This window comes from Capra hircus, chromosome 13, assembly GCF_001704415.2.
Source record: "Capra hircus breed San Clemente chromosome 13, ASM170441v1, whole genome shotgun sequence".
Taxonomy (NCBI): domain Eukaryota; kingdom Metazoa; phylum Chordata; class Mammalia; order Artiodactyla; family Bovidae; genus Capra; species Capra hircus.
In genome coordinates this window covers 65,451,922-65,470,178 of record NC_030820.1, presented here as the reverse complement: position 1 = coordinate 65,470,178, position 18,257 = coordinate 65,451,922, and the positions used below count along the sequence as shown (strand labels likewise).

At 52.6% G+C, this 18,257-nt stretch overlaps 1 protein-coding gene across 1 annotated transcript in view; it reads left to right on the top strand.

Annotated features, from left to right (window-relative positions):
- SOGA1 (suppressor of glucose, autophagy associated 1) overlaps nucleotides 1-18,257 on the top strand; it is a 75,276-nt gene that overhangs the window by 4,377 nt on the left and 52,642 nt on the right. The window contains exon 2 of the mRNA XM_018057819.1: nucleotides 16,690-16,914. Coding sequence (XP_017913308.1) covers nucleotides 16,690-16,914 — 225 coding nt within the window. The remainder of the gene's footprint in view (nucleotides 1-16,689; nucleotides 16,915-18,257) is intronic.

Genomic DNA, 18,257 nt, shown 5'->3' with positions numbered 1-18,257 from the left:
AGACATTGAGGTATAGTTGCTTTACAAGGTTGCGTTAGTTTCTACTGTATAGCAAAGTGAATCAGCTATGTGTATACATATATCCCCTCTTTTTTTGCTTCCCATTTAGGTCACCACAGGACACTGAGTAGGGTTCCCTGTGCTATAATGGGAAGGGTCTCATTACTCGTCTATTTTTATAGTATCAATAGTTTATATATGTCAATTCCAATCTCCCAATTCATCCCATCCCCTCCTTTTCCCCTTGGTATCTATGTTCTCTACCTTGAAGGTTATTGACTTTTAAGGGTCCAGGATTCAAAGAAGCAGACAGATTGACTGTTTGACCTTCAAAATCCTGGTGGTCTGAGGTCTTCCATTTCCCCATCACCACTAATTGTTGCCTGTGTACCATTAGGACATGCTGGGAACCACCCAGTGTGGACTGAAGAATCTGAGAGTTGGAACCCAAAGATCTGGCTTTGCGACCTGACTGTCATTTACTGTGTGGCCATGAGTGAGTCACGTGGCCTCTCTGAGCTCTCTTTTGGTTTCATCTGTATAATGAAGATGATGAAACCTGCCTGGGCAGCCTCAGAGGACTGTTTACAGGGACCAAGGAGGTGTGAATAGACAAGAAAACATTTTGCAAGCAGTGAAATCCTGCACCTTTTAGGGAATTACCGTTATTGGTAATCAGTGAGCAGAGAGGATGTCTAGGTCTTCATTCTTTCTTTGAGGGTGTGGCTGTGCCGGGTCTTTGTTGCTGTGCAGGCTTTATCTGGTTGCGAGGAGTAAGCCCATGCACCACAGCAATTCTCTAGCTGTGGTGCGAGGGCTTCTCATTGCGGTGGCTTCTCTTGTTGCAGAGCGCAGGCTCTAAGGCACAGGCTCAGTGGCTGTGGCGCATGGCCCTAGTTACTCTGGGGCGTATGGGAGTCTCCTGGACCAGGAATCGAACCCGTGTCTTCTGCATTAGCAGGCAGATTCTTTACCACTGAGCCATTAAGGAAGCCCTGAAGTCTTCATTCTTGATAGAGCTGGGAGAAGACAGGAGGGTGGATCCCCTTAGCTTTAAGATGTTAATAAATCAGGAGCTGCTCCAGGGAGGACAGGAAGGTGTGAGTCACATTCCACACTGTGTGGACTCCATGAAGCAAGCCCTCCCCACCTCCCTGGAGGTTCTACATGCGAGAGTTTGTGTGTGCATGCTGTCACTTCAGTCATGTCCGATTCTTTGCGACCCTATGGACTATAGCCTGCCAGGCTCCTCTGCGCATGGGATTCTCCAGGCAAGAATCCTGGAATGGGTGGCCATGTCCTTCTCCAGGGGATCTTCTCTATCCAGTGATCGAACCTGTGTCTTCTATGTCTCCTGCGTTGGCAAATGGGTTCTTTACCACTAGCGCCACCTGGGAGGTTGGAAGTACAGCCAGTTTTAGATGTCAGCCCAGAAGGCCCAGAGGAAGCATCTAATTCACTTCCAGTTCCCATTGGGTACAGTTGGGTAAATGGAGGCTCCAGCTCACACAGCCAGAATTCCAAACCTGGTTGGTCCAACCCTGTGAAAAGACTGTTCTTTTCACAGTCTGAGAGGAGCATGAGCTTGTGGTTGCTAACGATGGGTCTAGTGTGGGACATAGGTTGGTGAGAGGAATTCTGTTGTGTGCAGTGCCCCAGGCTAAGACTTGTTGGGAGAAAGTAGAGAATAACCTATGTTGGGGCTGAGGGCCTGGAGCCTGCAGGCACTGTGCGTGTGTTGGGGGGTGCGGCACGTGCCTGCCTGAGTGTACATGGATATGTACCCCGCATCAATGCAGACTGAGATTGGGACCAGAGGTCAGACTGGAGGAAGTGATGGGGGGTTGGATCCAGCTTTAAGGGTTAGATAATGGTTAGGCTGGAATCCAGAGTGCTGGAATGTTAGAGCCCGCCTGGGGACCCCCAAACTACTGATTACTGGCCTTCTCTGGCTCATGCGCACAACAGCTATCAGCTATGAGATCATTTCCAGAGTGCCAGGCCCTGAGTTAAGTAAGTCCTTTCCTCCTCACAGCAGTCCTCTGTGGAGAGTTCTGACATCAGACCCATTTGACAGAGGAGGAAGCGGAGAGGTTATGTCATGGGCACAGCTGGTACATGTGGGACCCTCATCAGACAACCCCAGGGAGCTCCCTTCCCCAGTCGTTCTTCCACCCTCTCCCATGCAGGAGGCAGCCCGTACCTCCAAGTTTCAGAGAACAGGATTCTCGCCTGGTTCTGCCAGTTACAAGCTGTATGAGATGCTCAATCTTTCTGAGTCTCTGTTTTCCCTTCTGAAGAATGGGAGATAAGCATATCTGCCCCTTTTCCAAGTGGGGACCCTTTTCCAAGTGACAGTGTAGATTTGTGTGCGTGCTAAGTCACTTCAGTCGTGTCCAACTGTTTGTGAACCTGTGGACTGTGGCCCGCCAGACTGCTCTGTCCATGAGATTCTCCAGGTAAGAATACTGGAGTGGTTTGCCATGCCCTCCTCCAGGGGAGCTTCCTGACCCAGGAATCAAACCCAGGTCTCCCGCTGCTCCTGCATTGCCGGCAGATTCTTTACCACTGAGCCTCCGAGAAAGCCCGATATACATCTAGCACACAGTAAACGTCAGTGCTTGTCCTGGTTGCCACCTTTCCCTTACTTGCTGCTTCAGGCATTCATTCATTCAACATATATTTTCCGAATGCCTCCTGGATTCCAGGCCCCGTGCCAGGTGTCTGGGGCAGTAGCCAGCAAGCTGTGAAGCATTTCTCAGCTCCCGGGAGTTGTAGGGGGAAGGGTTCAATCTGCCTGTCACCGGGTTGGGGGAGAGGAGTGGTCATCGGTCAGCAAAGCTCCTAGTCAGTCCCTGTCTTGAGTCTCAGCCGTCTCCAAGGCGGCTGAGAGGTGGCCTGGAAGAAGCAACTCTGAGAACTGGGTCTTTAAGGATTTTCAGCCTGTCATGGGGGCAGGGAGAAGCTCCAGCGAGATGGAGAATGAGATGGAAAATGTGAGATGGCTGCTGCTGAGGCCTTAGGAGGACCACGAAGCTCCTAGGGCTCCCAGTATTCCTGGCAGAGGGGCTTGGCCTGTGTCCCTGGGCACACTCTCTCCTGCACACACAAACTCACGAACCCATATTCACAGCGCATGCGCAGAGATCCACACCCACTGACGCACGTCTCATGTACCTATTCAAGGACAGGCTTGTGCTCTCTGCTTTCCAGAAGCACACTTGCAGGTGTTTTAGAGAGGAGACCCACTCAGAGAAGTACACAGACCCATGCAAGATACACCACACGTGTCTCCTCACACCCCCCGTTACTGGACAGACCCAACACAGACACACCATCTAGGAGACGGCAGGCTCAGAAACACACCCTCACACACCGCCAGACACGACACACCCTCACACACCGCCAGACACGTTTGGCCGCGTCCCAGAGATGGACAGACCCTGGAGACAGTGTCAGACGTATCGGAAGTACACGTGCGTATGCAGGCGCAGACTTGGTACACAAACCCACGCAGACTCATTACACACAGGTGCTGTCACCCGCAGAAATCCACAGACCCTCCCCTGCCAGGCGGGCACAGACACCGCCCATCACCCAGACACCCCCACTGCATCTGCCACAAAGACAGCAAACAGCAGACCCAGGCTCACCGACCCGGGCTTGCACACCCGGGCTCACAGACACACACAGCCAGGAGACACATGTGAACAGACACACACACACACTGGCTGTGACATTGCAGCCACACAGAAACACAGGATATCCTGGCCCGTGTCTCCCTGGAGCTCATGTGTACAAACTACTGTTTTCAGCGCCTCCACGAGGCTTCCTTCCACTAGGCTGCTGAGAACAGTGAGGAGTGTGACGGGCTTGATTTTGCAACCTCTGGGATCTGGGTGCCCTGGAGCCTGACTGAGGCTGAATGGTTTGTAGGCAGATAAAGGGCTGGCAGGTCACCGAGGTGGAGAAACTGCATCAAAGGCCCTCAGGCCCCGGACACACGACACTTGGGCTGGGGCCCAGTGAGCCAAACGGAGCAATTGTCAGGCCTGCCTGCGGGAGAAATAGTGCCTAGGGGCACCTCCCTCCTAATCTCCTTGGAATTTCCTGCTTGCCCTCATCTACTGCCTCCTCCCCTTGCCCCTTTGCTGGGGGCTGTGGAGGACTGTACCATTCCTGTCCCTAATGAGTGCCTGATTCTGCCTGGGAAAAGGAGACTGGGATAGAGGAAGTTATGTGGGCACTCAGAGGAGGGGCTTGGAAGACTTCCTGGAGGAGGAGGCATTAGAGTTGAGGAGTTAGCCTTGAATGACAGCCTCTGTGTCCAGCTGCTGGGACCGTGCCTGGCACATCCTAACAATTCAATAAATATTTGTTGCACGATTGAATGAAAAGCAGTGATCGGGGTCTGCAGGTGGGCTGCAGGCAGACTATGGGCTTAAAATAGAAGAGCTGAGGGGAGTGGTGGGTGGGGGCAGTGGTGAGGGGGAGACTGGGAAGGGGAGGTGGGCCCGCTTGGGAAGGGTACTGGGCACTGAGCTGACTGAGGCATTGTGAACGCCTTGCTGGCAGGGGCTGTGGTGACCTAGAGCAGAGCTAGGCACTGCCTCCTTTCCACGTGCCTTTAGCACGGAGCACAAGACCCAGGGGCCTCGGCAGGGACGTGGAGAAATTTCCACTTTGGGGATCAGGTCTGGGCCAAACCTTGCATTGTTGCCTTTTCCCTGTACATGAACCCTGTGTTCAAGGCCCCTCTTCAAGCCTCAGTCTTCCTGTCTGTAAGATGCGAACTTAGGGGGTCCAGTGATTAATAATCCTTCCAATGCGAGGAATGCAGGTTTGAGCCCTGGTTGGGGAACTAAGATCCTGCATGCTGTGGGGCAACTGAGCCCATGCACTGTAGAGTCTATGCTCTCTATTAAGAGAAGCTCCCGGATCGCAATGAAGACCCACTGTAGCGAAGAAAAAACAAAACAAAGGGAACTTAATTCCTTTCTTTCTTTCAGAGCACTTGGGAGGATTAATGGTCAGGTATACAGCACATTCAGCACCATCCTGGGCACAGCAGAAGGGAGGGAGCCCCACATGTGTATAGTGTCTGGGGCAGAAAGAGTTCTTCAGGGGAGGAGCTTGGCTGAGTTCTAAGCAGAGGCTTGACCAGCAGCCAAGATTATAACTAAGATCATTCCCCTGGGTGCCCCACAGGCGTGACCTCATATGCAGTCACATTCTCTTCCTTCTGGCGCCAGAAGGAACTGGGAACTGGGGTGGGGAAAGAGCCCAGAGACTTGGGTGTTCTGGGCCGGGCAGTCACTGGAGGAGCCCCACAGGTCAGCGGATGGTGCTGGCCTCCCTGAGGAATGGTGGGGAGTCGAAGAAGGTGGGAGCAATAAGCCAGCCTTTCCCTTCTTTGGGGTCCAAGGTGGTAGAGAGCACTGTGGTCTGGAGCCAAGCCCACTTGGGCTTGAAACCTTGTTCTGCCTTTTCTTCTGTGAGCTTTGCCTTTACAAGCCTCAGTCTCCTCATCTGTACAAGGGATGGGCATGCTGATGGTGCTTACAGTGTTGGCTGTGAGGATTAAATGTGAGAAAGAATGTATGTGAGGATTACCCAGGGCCTATAAGTTCTCAACAGCTCTGCACCCTCATCACTCGTTATCACCAGGCTTGGATCTGACTGCCTGTGAGCCCTGGGTTTTTGTTTTTAGTATTTATTTATTTCATTATGTTGGGTTTTAGCTGCTGCACACGGGATCTGTTTTGTGGCATGTTTAATCTTTAGTTGCAGTCTGTGGGATCTAGTTCCCTGACCGAGGATGAAACCCAGACCTCCTGCATTGGAACTGTGGAGTCTTCCACCCTGGACCACTGGGGAAGTCCCACGCCCTAGGTCCTTGACAACAGGGATTGTGCCTGGCTCTGGGTGTGGGTTTTGGCGTGGAGCAGGGGCCTGGGAGGTGTGTGTGTGTGCAGCTGAAGTGCATTGTGAGTATCCCCAAACACATCTCTCCCTGCGCCGTCCACCCTTTTCCCTCCTGTCCCAAGTCAGGCCAGTGCTGCAGGCTCTCATCCAGAGATACCTCTTTGCTGATGGAGGGCCACCTTTGGGGATCCCACATTCTAGAAGTGCGGTGAAGAATCTCCCATTGCCTGTGCCTCAAAGAGAAGCTCAGACTCCAGAGAGTTTGGAGTTCTGTATCCAGGCTGGACCAGCTGTCTTTACGCTGGTTTTGTTCTTCGGGGTCAGGTGCCTCGACCTCTCCCCTCCACACCCCTTCTGAGCCCTGCCCAAGTGCCTGGGTGGCCTGTGTGGTCCTGCTTTTCTCAGCCTCACCTCACCCCCACTCCACCCAAGTTCTGAGCGCTCTTTGCACCCAAGCCTCCCTCTGTCTTCTCTGCCACGGGGCCTTGTGCTGCAGTCCCTCTCACCTCCATTGGGTTCCTCCTCCACCTTCCTGTGTTCAGCTCCAGGCCAGGCTCCTGACTTAGACACCTAGGTGCTTCCTGTAGGCTCCTCTGGGGCATTTTCTTCTAAGTAATTACATTGTTAACTAGATAATTTCATCCCCCTTCCCCACGCTCTGCAGGAGGACACAGCTCTTACCCTGGTGGGACTTAACCCCTTCCTTTCATTGGTGTCTGTAAACTGAAGCTCATCGAGGTTAAGGGGCTTGCCAGAGGTCATGCAGTCTGTAAGTGGCAAGAGGCAGAAGGTCTAGGGTCCCTGGTGCTCTTTGCTGGATCCTAAGCAGGGGGAATGGTGCCCGGGAAGATTTGGAGGTGTGCGATGCTGGAGTGTGCTGGTGCCTCAGGCCACACTGCCTGGAGCCACTCCCTTGACTCTCCAACCCCGCCTTCCCTCCCTGTACACCTTTGAGCACTGTGCTTTCCCTCCTCAGATATTTGGCTGCAGCCCGGAGACTGTTTGGGGGATGACTTTGAATTTTTTAAAAATTATATTTATTTATCATTTATTTTGGCTGTCCGGGTCTTCGTTTCAGCACACAGGATCTTCAATCTTCATTGTGGCCTGTGGGATCTAGTTCCTGGACCCGGGGTCGAACCCGGGCCCCCTCCATTGGGAGCATGGAGTCTTAGCTACTGGACCACCAGAAAAGCCTCTGGGGGACGTTTTAAATACATCCAGATCCAAATGCTACTTTCCTTCCTGTCAACAGAGAAAAGACAGGAGGGACACTGTTGGGTGTCCCTGCTCTGAGCGCCCCCCAACCCAGAGGCATCAGGGGCTGCAGAGGTCTCGCTGCTTTGGCTAGTGAGGCCTGGAATGGGACAGCGACAAGTCAGGCCTGGCCATGGAGGTCAGCGTTTTCCAGGCATCTCTTCCCTCCTCAGCCCTCGCTGCCCATGCACGCCTATGTGGACACACACACAGCTCCCCACCAGAGAGTGTCTGTGGTCTCACGCATAGAGCCAGGCCACATCTGAGAGGCTCACTCCTGATTGACTTTGAAGCCTTCTTCCTGACCCTCTGTTTCCTTATCTGTAAAATGGGCATCTATAGAATAGCACTTGCCTCAAAGGAACTGTAACTGAGGTAACGGACATTCAGAGCTCAGCCCGGTGCTGGCACAGGATAAACCCTTGCATATATTAGCTGTTATTATTCTCACTACTGTCTCATCAGAGACACCGTCTAGTCTAGTTTACAGAGGTCAAACTGGACTCGAAACCTGTCCATGCCATTTAACGTGTGACCTTGAGGTGACCTCTCCGACCTCAGTGCCTCACCAGTCAGTGCTGAGGTGGGGATACAGCGAGATAACGTGTGTCGCCAGGCACAGGTGGCGTGCTCAGGCAGCCCTGTGCCTGCGGGCGTTGATTGCTCTTGGAAAGGCAAGTCCAGGACTCTGTCTTCCATCACTGAGACCAGGCAGCCTCCATGCCAGTGGGAAGGGGGCATTGTGTGGCATGGCCATCCCTGGCTGGGGTCCAGGCCCTCCTTCTCCAGGACCTTTGACCCTGACTCCACTAAAGCTAGAGCCCAGCCTCCACACAAGGAGGCTAAGCTGGGAAATGGGAGCGCAGAGTCCCTCCCGGCTGGACTCCGGACAGTCTGGGGGACAGTGGGGTGTCCCAGGCCCCCTCTAGACCGCAGAGCCCCTGCCTGTGAAGGGATGGAGTCTCTGGGCCCCCCAGCCCCGCTAATGCTCCCGTAGTTCTTGGCTTTTGAGCTGGAAAGGAAGTGGAGCCGCACAGCCTCGGCCCTCCTTGGGGTCCAAGTGCGATGATCTCATCTGGAGCCTTGACAGACCCTGGAGGACGGGCAGAAGGGACAGCAGATGGCTGTCCTGGCCTCTCGGGGGGCTGGCATGCCGCCCTCGTGGCCACTGCTGGCCCACCCTGCAGGTCAGCCCTTCCAGGCGGGGGTGAGTGGCCCGGCCAGAGCCAGGGTGGCAGATGGGCAAGCAGCCTGGGCTTTGGCCTGAGCGAGGGACCGTGGTGGCCAGGGTGGTGTGGAGAAGGCCGGCTAGGCAGAGGCTCCCAGGCCTCTGTGGAGTGGTTGCCATCCGGCAGATCGAAGCTTCTGGATCCCTCAGCTCAGCTGTCATTCTTGCTGGGTCTGTTGCTCATTGGTGGGTCGGGTCCCTAGAACCTGGGAAGGAAGTGATAAATTTGGGTAAGGTTTGAAATTGAGTGAGGCTTCCCTGTGACTCAGATGGTAAAGAATCCACCTGTAATGAAGGAGACCCGGGTTGGATCCCTGAATTGGGAAGATCCCCTGGAGAAAAGAAGGGCAACCCACTTCAGTATTCTTGCCTGGAGAATTCCATGGACAAAGGAGCCTGGTGGGCTACAGTCCATGGGGTCACAAAGAGTCAGACATGACTGAGCAACTCACACTTTCACTTTTCTTTGAAACTGAGCAGCAGTGTAGTCAGGCTGGGACATATGTTACGCTCCATGAAAGAAAAACAGGGTTGAGACGGACGTGATGGGCCTAGAGGGGTCTGGAGGGCTTCTCTGAGGAGGTGGCCTTTAAGTGGACGCTTCAAGCAGGACGGGCAGCCAGTAGTGGGAGATGAAGGGGAGGGGAATCCAGGCAGAGGCTTAGAGGTGGGACAGGCGAGGTATCTTTTGGCCTCTGGGAAAAGACCTGAGTGGCCGATAAGAGGAGGAGTTGGGAAGATGGAGATGGACAGGTTGGCAGGATCAGGCTTCTCTTTTGCTTTCAGGCCAGGTGATTTACATACCGTAAAATGAACTTTGGCAAGTGTATGGAGCTCTGTAACCACCACCAAAATCATTCCATTCCCCAGTGGCTCAGATGGTTAAGAATTCACCTGCAATGCAGGAGACGTGGGTTCAGTCCCTGAGTCAGAAGAGCCCCTGGAGAAGGAAATGGCAGCCCACTCTAGTATTCTTGCCTGGGGGAAATCCCACGGACAGAGGAGCCTGACGGGTCATAGTTCACAGAGTCAGACACGACTAAAGCGGCTGAGCTGCGCCAGCTCTCGCCCCCCACCTGACATTCCCCCGTACCCCTTGGTGGCCAGGGCTTCCCTCCTCCAGCCCCTGGCAACCACTGATCTGTTTCCTGTCCCTATGATCTTGCCTGTTCCAGAATATCATGGAAATGGCTTCATACAGTCTATAGCCAACTGAGTCTGACTTCCTCCACTTAGCATAATGCCTTTGGGCTTCACCCGTGTGGTTGTGGGTATCAGCAGTTCCTTCCTCGTAATTGCTGAGTAGTTATATGGGTGTACCACCGTTTAGCTCTTCACCAGTTGAGGGACATTTGGGCTGTTTCCAGAGTTTGATGATTGTTGAAGGATTTCACGTAGGAGAATTAACGGTTAAAAAAAAAAAATCACTCCATGTACTCAGTGGAGAACAGATTAGTGGGGAGTAGGCCGGCCACCCTGGGGACTGAATCCAGCGATTTGGTGATGAATCTGGCTCACTGTGTGTGTGCTCAGTTGTGTCCGACTCTATGATCCCCCACCCCCTGACTCCTCTGTCCTTGGAATTTTCCAGGCAAGAATACTGGAATGGGTTGCCGGTTACTACTCCAGGGGATCTTCCCAACCCAAGGATCAAACCCCCATCTCCTGCAGCCCCTGTATTGACAGGTGGATTCTTTACCCACCTAGGAAGCCCATAGGTACTCAGTAATTCATATAAAATGGCTGTGCCCTGCGGTAGCCAGGGAGGCTTCTTGGTGGAGGTGGTATTTGAGATGGAGGGGTGAGGAGGTTGGAGACAGATACAAAGAGGAAAGAGGCCCAGGCAGTGCAGAGTCCCCATGGGAGCTGGGTGGGCTGGGACCCCAGCTTCCTGCTCCTGCCCCAGCCTTGGTATCCCAGGGTTTCTAGAATGTGGTCTGCAGGGACCAGATCAGGATTCCCTGGGGATGCTGGGTGAGCAAGCACCTGCCAGGGCCAACCCTAGCCCCATGTGGGCTGGCGCTCTGGGGTAGGAGTTAGCCAGAGGACCTCAGCTCTGGAACAATCTCTTCCTTGATGGCTGATAAGAGGCTACCCCCTCATGCATTCAGGAGCCTCCTGTTCCCCTGGCTCCTCCTGTCCCCTCTGGGCCAGCTGGGGGCTCTTCCACCTTTTGCTACCTGCTGTGTTTCTTTAAGGGGCTTCGTGTTGGTCCCTTGCACCTCTAACCCCATGAGCTGGGAGACCTCACCAGCTGCTTTCCCAGTCCAGTTCCATCAGACCCATGTATCTGGAGCCCCTCTGAATGTTCCAGTAGCCCCAAATATAACCCCTCCCTTCTGTCCTCATTGTGCAGAGATTAATCATCTTACATTCCAGTAGGTTTCCTGCTGAAAGTATTTTTCCCTGGAACATTTTGTGTTTTTTTTGGCCATGCCACACAGTTTGCAGAATCTTAGTTCCCTGAACAGGTATCAAACCCCCACCCACCACAGTGAAAGCCCCAAGTCCTAACCACCAGACTGCCAGGGAATCCCCTTTTCTGGAATATTTTAAATGTGGCTTGAAATCAGAGCTCTTCTTCTCCAGCTTTATGCCCCGATGGTGGAGAGTGGGGGTCTGGGGTCACTACCCAGACCCTACAGATGAGGCAGCTCCAGAGGAAACACAGATTCCGTTTTATTTTGTGCTGTGTCTCCCTTTAGTCTCTCTGCTGAGAGTAATTTTCAGAATAGTGTTTCTAAATGTTTAAAACGAAATGTAAAGGAAAGCAAGCATATGGAAATATAATTATCAAAGTATATATTTAAATGATGACATAGTAATAGGTGTGCTTATTAACTCATAAGATCTGGAAATAGGTCTACTAACACTGTAATTTCAAAGTACTGATGAGTGCAAAGGATATTTTGACATTTCTGCAACAACTGTTGTATGCTATGAAAATCTATGTGGTTTCTTTTGGTGCCAAAGCCGTAAGTACTGCTGATACAACTGTGATTTGTCCAGAATAGAAGGAAATGTTAATTTTTAGTGAGTGTTAGTGAAAAATAAAGGTGTGATTTTTTTCCCCCTTACCACTGAAGTTCATGGGCTCCCTGCATCCTGGTGCAGACGAGAGAGCCTGGGTCCTGCTTGGCGATGTCTCTGGGTGACCTTGGGCAGAGCCCACATCCCTGTGCTCCTCCGCGGTTCTTTGCCCCTAGAGTGAGACGGGGATTCCTGTGCTGCCTGGCCGTGGGGCTTCTGTGAGGACCCACGAGATGAGTCACGTGGAATGTCTTTGTAAACTGTGACGCCCCGTGCTGCCATGTAATGCCACGCTATTATTAGCGGTCGTGTGAGCTCATGTTTGGCCCTCTAGCCCAGCGTGGACCGAGAGACTTTTCCTGGCCAATTCCCCCAGGGTTCCTGGGAATCAGTCCGTTTTGGGGAACTGGCCTGCCCCTGAGAGGCTGCTTCCTGCAGGCTGACCTCATGGGTCATTAGGGAGTGTGGTGGGGATAGACTGAAATGTACTTGTGGGCAGGGTGTGTGTGGGGAGCAGACCCTGCCCATCCTCCTAGGTGGCATGGGGGTCTGAGGCCAGTGCTGGAGCAGCCTAGGCTCTCCCTCTTTTAAAAAGAATTAGCTAATTAATATGGCTGCATCAGATCTTAGTTGGGGCACATGGGCTTTGTTGCTACACAGCATGTGCATCTTAGTTCCACGACTAGGGATTGAACCCACGTCCCCTGCATTGCAAGGAAGATTCTTAGTCCCTCTGGGAAACTTCTGAGCCTCAGTTTTCTCATCTGCAAAGTGGGAACATTTCCCCTACCTACCTCACAGGGCTGGTAAGGTCAGACTGTTGTGCATGTACTCTGCTTGGATTGGGCCTAGTAATCAGTGAGCTGTTTTTTATTTGAGGGCATGTCTGGACATGGGGGGCTGAAGATTTTATGGCAGAGGAAGGGCTGTGAGCCCTGTGAGGAGGAGACCTGGGGAGAGGCAGGGCTGGATTCCAGGGTAAGAAGTGTGAACCTAACACAGAAACCAGCAGGAATCAGGGAGGAGAGAGAAAGCTACCTATTTTTTCTTTTTTTTCAAGTTTTTCCCAATAAACAGGTGTTACCTCTATGAAAGTGAAAGTGTTAAGTCACTCAGTCATGTCCGACTCTTTGTGACCCCATGAACTGTCCGTGGAATTCTCCAGGCAAGAATACTGGAGTGGGTTGGGTTGCCATTCCCTTCTCCAGGGGATCTTCCCCACCCAGGGATCAAACTCAGGTCTCCTGCATTGTAGGCAGATACTTCACTATCTGAGCTACCAGGGAAGCCCATTACCTCTATAATCAGAGCAAAATTTTTTTTTTTTTTTTGCTGCACCGCACACTTTGCAGAATCTTAGTTCCCTGACCAGTGATCGAACTTGGGCCCCCTGCAGTGGAAGCAAGCAGTCTTAACCACTGGACTTCCAGGGAAGTCCTTCCTCAGCTTCTTTAGTCTGGCATTTCTGACAGGGGGTTGAGAATCAGGGGCCCCCAGGCTCTGAGGTGGGCACCTTTGGGCAGTGTGGCCGTTTTCTGTCCACCGTGGGGGATGAGGTTTGGGTTTCCCCACTGATACGGGGCGGGGGGTAGTCTCTGACAACCTTACTGAGTAGCCACAGGGCAGGCAGAGTCCAGTGGAGTTTGGCCCCTCTCTCCCCATTTCCGTGCTTTTGGGGTGAGGGGCTCAACCGGGTCACTGAGCTGTCTTTGAAGGGAAGGCTGAGCTCCCCACCCCCTGGCGATTCCCTACCAGCTCCCTCCATTGGATCAGACAGCCCCTGGATGCAGGAGTCCCGGGGGGTGGAGCAGCTCCATGAGGGCTAAGGACCTCCGAGGAAAGCAGAGTTCTGCTCTTTGCCCCTTCCTCACGTCCCAGAAGCCTCTTCCCAGCCCCCACCTCAGACCCTGAAAGCTTAACCCCGGCCTATGTCCCGCCTTCACCAGCTTCTGCTGCCCACATCCCAGCAGACCCAGCCATGCGGCCCACAAGCCAGCCTTTGTGGACTCACCCTCTCCTGTGGACCGTGCCAGGAGGGGCTGACTGCATTCTGCCTGCAGCTGGGACATACCCCCATGGGCCCTGGGCCCCCCTTGGCTACCACGGAGAGATGGAGCTGGCATGAAAGCAACATCCTGCATTTTCAGAAATGGACTGTGGTGAAGGGCAGGCCTGGAGAGGCAGCTGCTCGTGTGAGAAAGACCATTCATTCATTCATTCACTTCTTCAATAGATGCTTACTGAGACCCTGTTCTGTGCCAGGCTCTGGGTTGGGGGAGCTTGTGTGCTGAGACACAGGACTCTTGCCCATTTAGGGAAAAAGACTGTAAGGAAACACCCTGCCTTAGGGTCACTCAGGGGCCCCCATTTCCAGGGTTTCTGATTCAGTAGGTCTTGGTGAGGGTGTAAGAATTTCAAAGTTCCCTGATGTAGCCAACACTGCTGGTCCAGGGACCACACTTTGAGAAGCACTGTGATTCAGGACCAGGTGGAAGAATTTTGAGTGGTTTGTATCCTCTTTATTTTCTAAACTATTTCTGTGGTCATCATTTACTTTCATCAATAGAAAAATCAGTTATTTAAAAGGTTATTTTTTAAGTGGTCCTGCAAAATTGACTTCAGTGCACTGGATGTGGTCCTGTGATGAGAGGTGTCACCTCTTATAATCTAAACGTCACACATCTTTTTTTAAAAATCTCATTTATCTTTAATATTCTTTATTTATTTGGCTGAATGGCATCTTCGTGGCGGCATGTGGGATCTTTGTCGAGTCATGTGGGATGTCTCGTTGTGGCGCACGGGCTCCAAAGTGTGCAGGCTCAGTAGTTACGACACGTGGGCTTAGTTGCTCCTCAGGGATCCTAGTTCCCTGACCAGGGGTTGAACCCACATCCTCTGCATTGCAAGGAGGATTCTTAACCCACTGGACCACCAGGGAAATCCCTAAATGTCATACATCTTTTAATGCAGCCGAGCATCATTAGTCCTGCACTTCCCTTTGGCTCTTCCTGAGCTTGGGGTCCACTCAGACCCCCACATCCTCCTCATCAACATGTTCTATAAATGGTATGGTGAGGATTTGAACACAGGCCCATCTGGAGGCTGGTTTAGCTTGGATTTAGCCAACTGGCCCACACTTCCTGAGTGCCGTTTCCTTTATGCTTCCTTAATCTTGCCAGCTGAAATGCATGTGGACCCCTCACTTCCTCATTTCTTTAACTGGTGTGATCATTGACTGGGCCACTTCCTCCTTCTCCACGGATTAGTTATCTATTTTATATACAGTAGTTCAGTTTCTCTTTTTAGTCTACAGTCTTATTTAATGCGTTCAGCCACACGAAAGGTAGATCTTTTTATTTGTGATTCGTTCACATCTGCTATTAGACATAGTGATCATTGGTTTCTTCTCCCGGGTCTCCCCGCTGCTACACTTTGTCTAATGATTGCTGCAGGTTGGTGTGTCTCCTTATGGTTGTTTGCCTAACCAGACATGACACTGTACACTCAGGATGTTGGGCCCTATGCTGGGTGTGGGGGATACAGCAGGGAGTGAGGTAGACATGGGGAAACCCCCCGACCCTGCCCCTGGCACTCACAGTGTCTCTGGGAGATAGACTGTTAAATGAAGAATTACTGATGTGTTCATGTGGACAAAGGGGAAGTGAAGGACATCTGGGAACTGATGTCAGAGGTGGTCAGGAGCTGCCTTGAGGAAGTGAGGTCACCCCCTCAACCCAACCCCCTCCACTTGAAACCCAAGCTCAGATTCTTTTATTTTGGTGGTTTTCCTGGGTCTTCGTTGTTACGCACAGACTGTCCTCTCTAGCTGCAGTGCACGGCTTCTCACGGTGGCTGCTCCTGTTGCAGCGCACGGCTCGACAGCGCAGCGTCTTCAGTAGTTGTGACCCATGGGCTTAGTTGCCCCACGACATGTGGAATCTTGCCAGACCAGGGATCAAACCTCTGTCCTCTGCCTTGGCAAGCAGTTTGCCCAGCCTCACCTTTCCCCTGTAGCCCCCCTGGCCACTTTGCTGTGTCCTGATACACTGAGCTCTTTCCTGCCTTAGGGCCTTCGCACACACTCCGCCCACCCCTCTGTCTCATGGGTGTTCCTTCCACCTCAGCTCAAATGTCCCTTTAGGGGTGGCCTCCCCAGCCATGTCCTCTAACATAGCACGTTCCCCCATCACTCTATCATATTACCCACGTGTTTTGTTTTGGGTTTTTTATCTTCATAACTCTTAACAGTATCTGAGGGGTTTTTTAATCTGTCCATTTACACTGTGTCTAGCCAGTGAGACTTGGGGCTCCACACAGACGGTACAGAAAGGGCCACGTTCGTCTTGGTTGCCATGCTCCTTCCTCACTCCCCTGCTTGCACAGGGCCTGGTATGCAGTTGGTGCCCATAAATGCTTGTTGAATGAGCCCTTTTCTGCTTCCCCAGTGTATTAGCTTCCTGTTGCTGCTATAAGAAATTACCAGAACTTTAGTGGTTTGCAGCAATCCCAGATTATCATCTTACAATTCTGAAGATCAGAAGTCTAAAAACCAAGGTGTTGGCAGGACTCCATCCCTGTAAAGGCTCTGGCGAGAGTCCATTCCCTAGAGGCTGCCTGCCTCCACTGGCCCTCGGCCCTTTCTCCACCTTCAGCATACATCACCCCAACCTCTACCATGTCACTTACTCCTGCTCTGATCGCTTTGCCTCCCACTTTTTTCTTTTTTTAAAATTTTTATGTATTTATTTGGCTGCTCGCAGTCTTAGTTGAGGCACGCGGGTTCTTCAGTCATCATTACAGCATGCACGATGGAACTTTATTTTAGTTGCAGCACGCGAACTCTTAGCTGAGGCATGTGGGATCTAACTCCTTGACCACAGATCAAACCTGGCCCTCCTGCATTGCGAGCATGGAGTCTTAGCCACTGGACTACCAGGGAAGTCCCGTACCTCCCTCTCATATGGATCTTGTGATTACATTAGGTCCACCCAGAAAATCCATGATAATCTCCCAATGTCAAGATCCTTCATTTAATTAGATCTGTACAGTCCCTTTGCCATGTAAGGTGACATATTCAGATTCTGGGAATTAGGATGTGGGCACTTGGGGGGGTTGCATTGTGCAGCCTACCACCCTCAGACCGCCCCTCCCCCAAGGGGTGCCTAGGACAGTGTCGAGTATGGGTTGTGCTCAAGCACTCTGGCCACTGCCACAGGGCCCAGCGACCTGACCTTTCCTCCCCTCTGCAGGACGAGATCGAGGAGCTGCGGGCAGAGATGCTGGAGATGCGGGACGTCTATATGGAAGAGGATGTGTATCAGCTGCAGGAGCTGCGGCAGCAGCTGGACCAGGCCAGCAAGACCTGTCGCATCCTGCAGTACCGGCTGCGCAAAGCTGAGCGCCGCAGCCTCCGGGCTGCCCAGACCGGCCAGGTGGACGGCGAGCTCATCCGTGGCCTGGAGCAAGATGTCAAGGTGAGCCTGGGCCCCTCCCCAGTCCTCAGAGGTGCCCCTGCTGGGCGGGGTGGCAGGGAGGGTCCTGAGCCCGAGTGGGCCCTGGTCAGCTCACTCCTTCTGTGTCCCTTGGGCAAGTTCCATCATCTCTATGCATGTCAGCATCCTCATCTGTAAACGGGGATACCTGATGAACTGATAGGCCATCAATATGAATCCTCCCAACAGCAGCTGCCATGTGAGTCACAGCCACACACCTGGTGCTGGGCTCCATGTTGTCTCTACGCAGTTCTGTGGAAGTTTTCTTTCTTATGCTGAAGGAGAGTAGTGAAGCTCTGGAGTTGGATGAGGCTGGTTTATATCTTGGCCCCAATACGCCCTAATTTTATGGTTTTGAGCAAGTCATCTGTGTTTCAGTTTCCTCATCTGTAAAATGGGTATAACAGCAGCCCATGCCTCACAGGGCTTTATGAGATGAGATGAGATCAGGTAGGTAAGAGGTCACTGTGTTAGCTACTATTGTTATTCCCGTTTTTCTGGATGAGAAAAATGAGGCTCAGGGAAAGGAAATACCTCTCCAAGGTCACAGCACCCACTGTGTAGCTGGCAGAGCACACGCTCATCAGCCTCCCATGCTGGCTGCCTGACCTCACTGTCCTCGGCCTCAGGGAGCCAAACGATGGCCTGCGGTCTGGCGTGGGGAAGAGTCTGCCTTACCTGACTGTGTGAGCCCAGGTCTGGGGACTGAGAAATCTGGGGGACCTGGCCCGACACCCAGCTCTCAGCATGCAGCACAGTGTCATCCAGGGATGTAGGAGCTGGGGGTGAGGGCATCTCGCACAGCCTGGGGGCCTATGGGGTCTTCCTGCAGGGGGACCTCTGAGCCAAGGGTTGAGGCACAAGAAGGAGTGTTGGAGGAAGAGGGCCCCTCTAAGGGAGTGAAGAGTAAACACCAGCCCCAACCTGGACTTGGCATCTCCCATTGTCTTGCACGAGCCAGGTGCATCAGGTCTGCTGATGACGAAACAGAGCTCAGAAAGGTTATATCTCCAAGTCCAAAGTGCATCAGGGACCTCCTTGATGGCCCAGTGGCTAAGACTCTGCACTCCCCAAGCTGGGGGCCTGGGTTCAATCCTGCATGCCACAACTGAACATCCGGCAGACTGCAACAAAGATCGAAGATCCACGTGCCACAACTGAGACCGAGAGCTGCCAAATAACTAAATACAAATACTTTTTAAAAAATCAAGAATGAAGTGCCCCTTGCTATCTGAGAAGGCAGCTTCTGGGATAAAGTTACAGAAATATTCAAATTCCCAGCACCGGATTGAGAGGGTGGCGGGTGAAGGAGAGCCCTAGAGGCT